At 37.5% G+C, this 10,552-nt stretch overlaps 1 protein-coding gene across 6 annotated transcripts; it reads right to left on the reverse strand.

Annotated features, from left to right (window-relative positions):
• Window positions 1-7,145: 7,145 nt before the first annotated feature.
• On the reverse strand, window positions 7,146-9,694 carry LOC136239248 (uncharacterized). 6 transcript variants are annotated; one of them, XM_066029977.1, is made up of 9 exons: window positions 9,244-9,694; window positions 8,889-9,123; window positions 8,678-8,840; window positions 8,444-8,551; window positions 8,124-8,188; window positions 8,035-8,063; window positions 7,852-7,944; window positions 7,352-7,416; window positions 7,146-7,292 (listed from the first exon to the last, which is right to left on the reverse strand). In XM_066029977.1, exons 4-9 carry the CDS (start codon window positions 8,455-8,457, stop codon window positions 7,217-7,219), a joined length of 342 nt encoding a protein of 113 aa, XP_065886049.1. In that variant the 5' UTR covers window positions 8,458-8,551; window positions 8,678-8,840; window positions 8,889-9,123; window positions 9,244-9,694; the 3' UTR covers window positions 7,146-7,216. The 6 variants fall into 6 exon arrangements, 5 of the variants coding, with proteins under 5 accessions (XP_065886049.1, XP_065886048.1, XP_065886051.1 ...); XM_066029976.1 differs by having other exon boundaries at window positions 9,178-9,694; XR_010693388.1 differs by having other exon boundaries at window positions 8,124-8,393; window positions 8,889-9,694.
• Between the last annotated feature and the right edge of the window lie 858 nt (window positions 9,695-10,552).

Genomic DNA, 10,552 nt, shown 5'->3' on the forward strand with positions numbered 1-10,552 from the left:
ATGGTGTAAGACAAACTGTGTTGGATTAGCAAGGATGTCGGATTATTGAGGTAGTATTATATAGAAAAAGTCTTTTTGGTATACAAGACAATGTCAGATTATAGAGCTATATATATTCTGGATTACAGAGGTGTCGGATTAGAGAGGTTTCAGTGTAGGAACGATCATAATAATATCAACTAGTATGAAACAGAGAAAATAAAGATTTGCAGCATGACCGTCCGTACATGTGCTATAAAGACCATGATAGTTTTTCAAGTCTTTCATCAACGTAATTTATCTACCCTGAACAGCAGGTGGAAAAAACTAAATTACAAAATTGATAATGTACAAGGTTTCAGTGTTCCAATTGTTTTTATTATCCAAGGTTACCAGTATCCCTTGCCGCCTTGCCACCACTCCTAACACTAGGTGGTAAAGTGTTGGGAAAAGAAATAAATCCAGTGTTCCAAATTATTGTGTGATTCTGATCCAGAGAATCAACTATATAACTTCATATGGTCAACATATCAAGACTCACGGTAGTGAGTCGTGCGGCCAAGAAACTACAAAGCGCATGCCCAATTAAAAGACGCGCGGCCACTACTGTGAGTTATTTAGGTGTAGGGCCGGTTTCGCAATATTAGTCCTAAATTATGCAACATCTCTCAATAGATTTTGTATTGCATTACGTGATAAAAAAATCTTTAGGAGTCGTTATCATCATCATAGTTTTCTTGCGACCTCGCTAAAATAAAAAAGTAACCATTGCAAAATAAAAAATTGGCGTATTTCACTTTATTTCTCTACCTTAGGCCACTCCAAGTCATACCTTAGTTTCTGGTCACTCCCAAGCCTACAAATGGATGCGGGCGGGCGGATGATCAGGACTTCAGGACTATAGACTCTACTGTGACAATATACTGTATGGTATTATTATTTGCTCAATTTAGCAAATTCATGTTGATTTTGTTTTTAGTCAAACTTAACCAACAACATAAGTAGTTGTGCTTCGGCAAAAAATGCACTAGGAAAATTGTTGATGGATCATGGCTAGCTATACACTGATGTATAGCATTTAAGTATATTTATTTATTTATTTAGAATATACTATAGGAAATGTTTTGCTCATGTAGCTACTTATGCTTTCCAAGTGATATAAATGTCTCATTAGCTATGTCAGGAAAGTATTACTATGACTTATAGCTAAGTTGTTCAAATGATCATGATCCAAAATGAAATATAACTTCTATTTTCACATCAGAAATTCTTCATTCAAATGTGAAGTCTTAGCCCACTAGCTATGCATTTCCAGCCTTCTATTCAGTAACCTTGAGAAAAGTAACTGTCAAAGTTTTGAGTCATTGAGTGCTCCAGGCTAGTGTTTTTTAGTGATCATCTGGGAATGTTTAAACTATAAGGGTTCCTACTTGCCAATCTAATTTTAGTTATGGAAAAGTTTAAGTTTAAGCTCACCGAATGTTGCTGGCTTTCCATACCCCTGTAGTGTTCAGTGATAAGGAATTTGAAGTAACTAGACTAATCATTAGAGGACTACATTTGAATTATAAAGTTATAAGCTATGGCCCATCTGCATGGGCTAGTGATTAATGCCACTGAAATTACTTTGGTTACAGAAGCATTAGTAACAGTTATAATCTGAACAGCTATTATAATCAAGGACAAAACTAGCTATAGTTAGAAACATTTTATTAGTGTGGCATATATACCTAATATTAGAGTTAAGAGTAGTGTGACTGCTCTATTGGAGTCTCTGACTGCTCTATTAGAGTATCTCGATCTTTTGCAGTAAAAAATAAGTGTCTTGCTGGGTCACATGCACTTAAGCACCTGTAATATTAATAATAGTCCTCATAAACTAGGGTTCCAGGTTTACCATGCGGGCGGGTGACCAGAAACTAAGGTTTGACTTGGTATGGCCTTATGTTACAACTACTGTCACGTTATACCAGTCAACATAGTCGTGTTTGTATAGTCCATCTAGCACTGACATTATCCAATCCTGGTTTGCCTATACGCGTATTTTCTTCAATCAACCTCTAATCCCTACAATAACTTTTAAAGACACAACGTGGACACAAACTCTAATGCCTGATAAACAAGTTGTGACAGCGTGCTGAACCGTAAGTTCCCTAGGGATCGAGGGGTCCGCCACGCTTTAAATCTAACTTATCCGAGATTCAAATCTCTTGGAATCCCCATGCAATCTACAAAAATCTTCTCAAATCTCTGAATCTCTGTGAAATCTGCAAAATCCATTAAAATCCATGGAATCTTTAAAATCTTTCTAATCTTCGTGACAATCTTCTACAATCTTTAAAATCTCGCTGAAATCTTTGAATCTGAGACTACCACAATCAAATCTTAATCTTCTTGTTAGTAAATTTCAGTAAACGTTTGGATATTTTACTCAAGCTCTTGCTTGTTAACACGTATTCTTGCGGCTGTCTTGCACCTAGGCCTGTTCCTCCACGCGTACTGTACGATTATTGTGTTCTTGCAGTCTACGTATATTGCCAGAGATATAGCCAGTTGTTCCCGAGGTTGTTTCTTCTTCGCAACGCCTTTAGCTACTTGACAAACTCGTTGGGACGAGCTAGTTAGTGACCCTGACTCGGATCTTTGTTAGGTGAGTCTACATACTGAATTCACACCTGTGAAAAGAGTGAGCATGGTTACGGATTCATATTGCTCCTGACATAATAGCCAAGATAAAACTCCAATAGCTAACAGCCACATCTCTTTAGTGAGCTCTTTAGCTAAATCAGGAGTAGCTAGCACGTCTCATCAATATTCACATTCTTGAAAATCATCATGCAGTAATTATAATCAGCACATCTCAATCTCTATATTCTAGATATAGTATAGACCTCGATATAGACTAGCCAACATTCATGCAGCAAATGAAAAGTTTAGCTACACATGTGCGACCCCTGCTTTTAGTAATACTAGTAGTGATATTTGCTATGTAGTTTAATTTGTTATCCCACTCATATGGGACCTCAGCTGTGAAGGTTACTGAAAGCCTTTGTCAGTATAGGGAGTCAGAGACATGCTGGCAATAAGAATACAGAGAAGACTAATAATCCCTGCTATGGCTCCATAACGATAGGCACATGTCTTGATTGTATGTGGCTGTGGATCAAGTCACAACACGGCTGGCTGGAGTCTCTGAAATCTTAAGGTTTTGGTTACAAAGAATTTGCATGCTTTTGAATATTCCTGCGCTGGTATCTTGTGCCAGCATCCCACAACATTAAGCTCAGGTATGAAAGCTTAGTCCAATTATAATTAGCTATGTAGCAACATGCACTATGTAATGTGTAAGCTTAACTCTACCATGCCAGCAAGTAATGTGTCCAAATGATATCATACTCTTAGCTGAACAGATTCGAGCAGATTAAATTACTATCCCATCTATTATTGTTAGTGAAAGATAACAGGAGATGGTGCAGCAACCTCAGGAACTATCCACTACCAGTTTGGAAGTTGATATACTTGCGCTGAACGCATGAACCCATCTAATACCATCTGATACCTGATACCTGGAAATGCATGAACGCATCTGATACCTTCGCTTAACTGAGTTTATGTACGTATGTATATACATACAATTTACAATACACGCACAAACTTTAATAAGCACGCTAGCTAATAATTTATATCTCAATGGGTCAATGTCCATATCACTTTGCTAACTCAGGTAGACAGTCTCAAAGACAGTTGCACTATAAGTTATATTATATATAAGTGTGGAATCTATGTGTAAAATCTAATTGTGTGGTATCTTTGATATCATATTATTCCACATTTGCTGAAGTTGTGGATCTCATTGCGTGACAACCGCAAGTTAATTCTTGATGAATTCGTCCCTTCAAAAATGGCATCAGGGATCTGTAAGAAACCATGGATAAATAGATCAATTAAACAACTACGGTGAAGAAAGCAAAAATGTTACAATTTAGCTAAGAGATCTAAATCTGCAGTACATTGGAGAGATTACAAACTTCTCAAAAAACAGATGCAGAAAGAGTGTAGGAAAGCTTACAATGATTACATGCACCAAATGATCTACGATTCATACCAAAGTGGTAGAAAGAAAAAGTTTTTTCAGCATGTTAAATCCTTACGCAGAGACCCAGGAGGAATCCCCATGCTTGAAAAAGAAGGAAAAATGTATTCAACAGATCTTGCTAAAGCTAATATACTGAACGAGTATTTTTATTCTGTGTTTACTCAAGACAATAATGCCATATTACCAGACATGGGTAATGCCCAGTACCCAGACATGCCCGCTATACAAGTAGACACTGCAGGTATTGCAAAGTTATTAGGTGAAATAGATCCTTATAAAGCAATGGGCCCAGATGGTATTCCACCCAAACTACTTAAGGAATTGGCAAATGAGGTTGCTCCCTGTATGGGCCTTATGTTCAGTGCTTCTCTAAAGCAAAGTGTGTTACCTAATGACTGGAAAACTGCTTTAGTGACCCCAGTATTTAAGAAGGGCAGTCAAAATGACCCTTGTAATTATTGTCCAATATCATTAACGAGTGTGTGTTGTAAATTGTTTGAACATGTTGTCTATTCAAATATCATGTCTCACCTTGAAACGTTCAGTATTCTTTCAGAATGTCAGTACGGATTCTGTGGAAAATGTTCCGCTGAACTACAGCTACTACAAACTATCCACAATTTTGCTCTAAATTTAAACCACAAGGTACAAACTGATGTCATATTCTTGGATTTCTGTAAAGCCTTTGACAAGGTTTCACACCGATTTCTGTTACACAAGTTGCACCATTATGGTATTAGGGGAACCACTCTTCAGTGGATCTCATCGTTTCTTAATGGCCGTAGTCAAAGAGTTGTATGTAATGGTTGTATATCACACCCAGTGAATGTTACTAGTGGTGTACCTCAAGGGACAGTGTTGGGTCCCTTATTGTTTCTGGTCTATATCAATGATTTACCAGAGTGTATATCATCATTCTGTGGTCTTTTTGTAGACGACTGTGTGTTATATAGACCAATAACCAATCAAATCGATCAAGAAACTCTTCAGCAAGACTTATATAATTTACAGCTTTGGGCAAATAAGTGGTTAATGATGTTAAACGTGAATAAATGTGAAGTTCTACACATTTCACTGAAACAGATCATCAAGAAGTTGTACTTATTATATGATAAACCACTAAAGTGTGTAAATGAAGCTAGATATTTGGGAGTAATGATTGACTCCAAGCTTACTTTCAACACACATGTAAATTTAGTATGTAAGAAAGCAAACAATACCTTGTCCTTCCTGAGAAGAAATCTGTCTTCATGCCAGTGTGAAGTGAAAGCTGAAGCTTACCTGATGTATGTGTGTCCCATACTGGAGTATGCTACTTGTGTCTGGGCCCCTCACACCCAATGTAATATTGACAAGCTAGAAGCTGTTCAAAGGCGCACAGCCAGATTTGTTATTGGAGATTTTCGCTCCACCAGCAGTGTAACACAAATGCTAACTACCTTGAAATGGAACAGTTTAAATTATCGTCGAAATATGTTAAGACTCCAAATGATGTACAAAATTATTCATCATATTGTGGACCTTACTCTACCAGAATGTATCACTTTTAATAGAGGAATTACCCGGGGTCATGAGTACAAACTTACCCTGCCATTCACTAGAATTGATGCGTATAAATTCAGCTTCTTTCCTTCCACTGCTATACTATGGAACAACTTGCAACCAGAGACTGTTGAAGCTTTATCTATCACCGTGGTTAACAACCTTCTTATAAATGAACTGTAAAATTGTAATTAGTTAGCTGTAGCTATATATTTTGATTTGTATATTGCATTTATACTCGCTGTGCGAGGTCTTGCAATTATTATAATAATAAAGTCAACTACACCATTGATATGCTGAAGTTCCTGTACACAATTATCGAGACAATTATGCAGTCCAACTGTCAGCAGTTGCAAGAGATGTCTAAATAATGATATAGCTAAAATGTACACAACTTGCATGGACATGGCAAAACATGATGATTTTAGACATATTATTTGATGCATACAGTACTATAATACAGCTATACATGTGCGGCATGAAAATCTAGGGCAAAGTAGTAGTTAATAATAGTATAATTAAGCTTTGCCAACTCTAGTGTGAGATTTACTGAGCTTATGTGCGCATGCAGGGCTATTTGATTTGATTGAATGCTTTAGCTACAGTGATCAGCACTAAAGTAGTTTGCTATGTCACTATCTTGGTTGCTCAGTACAAATGAAGTATGTACAACTCAAGATCTAGGCGTTTTCTCATCACTACTGAGATCACTACAAGGAGAGCTAGCTCTTAGTCATGATTACTTACTATGTGAGGTAACTGTATAGATGCATTGGGAACAGTTCCATTAGCTATAGGCTAACTTGCTACGTGTCAGCGGGCAAAGCCACCAATTTAACTAGGCAAATTAGCCACATATACTAAGCTCTATTGCTGGTAGTATGCAGTATTGCAATAGCTAAAGAGTAGCCTCTTCAGTAGACTCGTACCTCGACTCATACCAGGCACAGAACATGGCTCCACAGCACAACATAGTATTTAAAAGTATTTCAAATCTTAACTGAAATCTTAAAATTTTGTAAAATCTTTTCAAATCTCAGTCAAAATCTTGAATCTTTCTTAAGATTTCTCAAATCTCAAATCTAAGTACTGCGTTACGGACCCCTCGCTAGGGATGGCGTTTTAAGCAGAAATCTTTTAAATTCCATTTAGTACCACACCCCATGCGAGCGTTTGTAAATCGCCAGTTGTCTTATGGTTTGAAGAACAAGATCACTAGCGAAGGTGCTTTAAGCATACTCTTCAATTCTCTATTTACATGTAATTTTTAATAGATTAACCACAAAGGCCGGTAAGGTGAATACAAAAGGTAAGAAGCCTTTAGGGGTTACCACCTCTATGTAGTGTGTACCATGTAGCTTGTGTTATGGCTTTCATTAAGTATTATGCACACACAAATGGTGCAACAAAATTTTGTAATGGATTGCTCAAATGTGGTTGGTGGTGTTGTGGCTCGAATGTGGTTCGTGGTTTTCCAGTGACCATGTATGAGTTGGGGTTGTTCCACACAACTTACACAATATTCAAATTTCATGATGGCCATGATAATTTCTTGCCATATGGTAAACATACAACAATGTGTAACAACGTTAATTAACATCACATCAAGACTTGACTAAAAATAGTTCCAACAATAGTGATGATTTCTTGTATGTCAGTATGACGATACCGAGACCTGTAAAAGAATAAGCAGGCACTGAAGTTAACCTTAAATTAAACACTCATGCAACTGACCTGGAACATCCGTCGCAACACCAAACACACTTGTTTCGATATCTGATGACACAATCCAGCAGGCACTGAATTAAAAGAGAATGTACAAAAAATCAATATGCCGGGCTGTGTCAATAATAGCATGGATAATCAAAATGAACAAAAATTATATCCCAGGCTAAGTGAATGAATAACATAACTGTTGGGTAAGCAGAACATTAGGACATTAGTCAAACCAGAACATTAGGACATTAGTCAAACAAAAGTACGCTATCACAACTTGGTTATAATACAATGTTTGTACCACTGGACTTCACACTGGTTGCCCAAAAATTGTTCCATTTCGGGACAACAGCATAATATTATGAAACAAATAGTTACTACAACACAGAAGGCTTACTGTTGCACTGTCTACACTGATATACCATAATTTAAAAACATAACAGGTGGGCATTAAATACAATACACTTAACATCTGGGTACTAGGAAAAAATCACTAACATCACAACATGTAAACTGACCTGGAAATTAACACCCTTGATGCCACTACAGTCTACACTGGATACTTGTTCGAACCCATCAACACTATGCCTGATACATCTGAGTAGACTGACCTGCAAATTCACATCACTAGTATACAGTGATAATTGATAACTACAAAAACAACAATTGCAATAATACAATTCTGCTGTACGTCAACTGACCTGAAATTCATGACACTCAATACCGAGACCTGTAAAAGAATAAGCAGGCACTGAAGTCAACCTTAAATTAAACACACATGCAAACTGACCTGGAACATCGGTCGCAACACCAAAGACATCTGTTTCGATATCTGACGAAACAATCCAGCAGGCACTGAATTAAAAGATAATGTGCAAAAAATCGATATGCCAGGCTGTACCAATAAAGGATAAATAATCAAAATGAACTAAAAAATACATATATCCCATATGCAGGTTAAGTGAGTAACATAACTGTTGGGTAAGCATGTAAACCAGAACATTTGGTCATTGGTCAAACAAAAGTACGCTATCACAAACTGGTCACTGATAATTGATAACTACAAAAAGAACAATTGCAATAATACAATTCCTCTGAATGTCAACTGACCTGAAAGTCATCATGACACCTGTATCTTTGTTCCTGCATGGTCTCAACTTACATATGTACCATGATCACATTCAACTGCTGGTGGATAAACCAGTATGACCAGATGGCCTGCAAAAACCAACAAGCAGGTGTTAAATACAATACACGTACCTAAAGCCTGGAATATGAAAAATATTATATAAGCATTATTCCACACTGATATAGTAATAGATTATAGGATGTTGTGGAACTTGCCTAAACGTGTAAACTTGAACATGAGGACAACTGCATAATCTGGACACTTGGAATTGTCCAATACCTGATGAACCGCAAGTAGGTACTAATGACATTCACTTCAACATTTTATCCCAGCTGGGTGAATCTCTTGTAACTGAGTAAAAAGGTGTTTATTTTCCACCTGCAACCAAAGTTCTACATTTCTGTGGTTGAGTGTACATAAACTGACCTGGAAAATCAGTATGCCATAGGGGTATGGAAATGGTTCCTTTCCTTCTATTGTGATATTACTTACAGCTGACTGGTAAATGATCAACGATTTCCCCATGGACCCCAACAATGAGTATACCAATAACTTCAAAAGTTGGAATGAATTTCCTTTCAACATGTGGTGGAATGAATTTCCTTTCAACATGTGGTGGAATGAATTTCCTTTCAACATCTGGTGGACAGGTCCAAAAACCCTATCGCACAAACACGGTGAATCAGTGTGTGGCGATGTGACACGTTGCACAAACTTCACTCCTCGTTTCGTTAGCATTCAAGACCGGCATATATCATCAGTATTCTGGCTTGACTCTTACTTTTTCAAGCGTTGCTCAAGCGATGTAGTTTCTCACGAGGGGCTCGAGTTTCTCAGTAAAGTCGAGCCGATTAAAGTACGCCTCACCATCCAGTTACATTCTTAAACCATTCAATTTAAACCACGTATCATGAGTGTCCGCTTAAGGTAATTAGGGACTTTCAACGAGATTTCCCCTAAATAGATCACGTGTTAGTTGTCAATCTGGTGGATTCTGGTGGTATACATGGTTCAACAATGCGGTAAGTGTACTTTATTATAGTATAAGCTGTCAATGAATAATTGTTTGTGCACTGCTAAACTAAGGTATTTTTGTGTGATAAGCATGCTTGAGGAAGGGTCTGGGGGACGAGACTAATGTTTTGACAGCAGTTGATGGACAGCAGTTGATGATGGCCAGGCAAAGAACTGCGAGAAGAACTACTATGATAGTATGATAGTAGGGAAAAATTCCCACCCTTATAGCTCTGCCTAGGGGCATTAACTAGCATTATCTACAGCTACTGTATTATGTTGCTGATATGTACATTCAGGCCAAGAATAAAGGTGAAAGTGGTAGTAAGGCTCAATCCTATTATTCTGCTGAACAGGCAAGGGAGTCTGGGACTCTGGGGGCATGATCCCTCAGGAAAGTATAAGTACTACAACTTTTTTGTTTTAATTGCTTCATCAAGTATAAAAATTTCAGTCAAAAGGTGATGATCGAGCTCTGGTCTTATGCACTGGTTGGAGTGGTTGTATCGATACTGCACTGTGACATCCTTGAGGGGTTAGTGCTGGCATTGTCCATGGCAATACTATTCCATCTCCCCGAGTCTTGATGATTGAGTCCTCCATTCCTTTCTCTGCTGCTCCAATCCTGAAGTTGTGACCACAGTCAAAAGGTGACGATCGAGGCTCTGGTCTTGCATCTATACTGTACTGCAACACCCTTGAGGGGTTAGTACCGGCATTGTCCATCGCAATACTGTTCCATCTCCCATATACAAGTCTTGATGGTTGAGTCCTCTATTCCTTTCTCTGCTGCTCTAATCCTGAAGTTGTGACCAAAATATTAAAAAATGGTTATAACATGATAAATGATTATGATGATAACAATTACAAATGTATTTATGGCTGTGTAGCAACTGTGAACTAATTAGGCACTTGCAAGTTTAATTAGGTGTCTGAAGCATTTAACATGCACGGATATGAGATATATTCATTACGTGCAGGCAGTAAAAATAAATATACTCTAATAGAACAGTCATACTACACCGTAAATTCATACTTCCGAATTTACAGTGTTATGAAACAATCATTATTATGTA

Source organism: Dysidea avara, chromosome 11 (genome assembly GCF_963678975.1).
Source record: "Dysidea avara chromosome 11, odDysAvar1.4, whole genome shotgun sequence".
NCBI lineage: Eukaryota > Metazoa > Porifera > Demospongiae > Dictyoceratida > Dysideidae > Dysidea > Dysidea avara.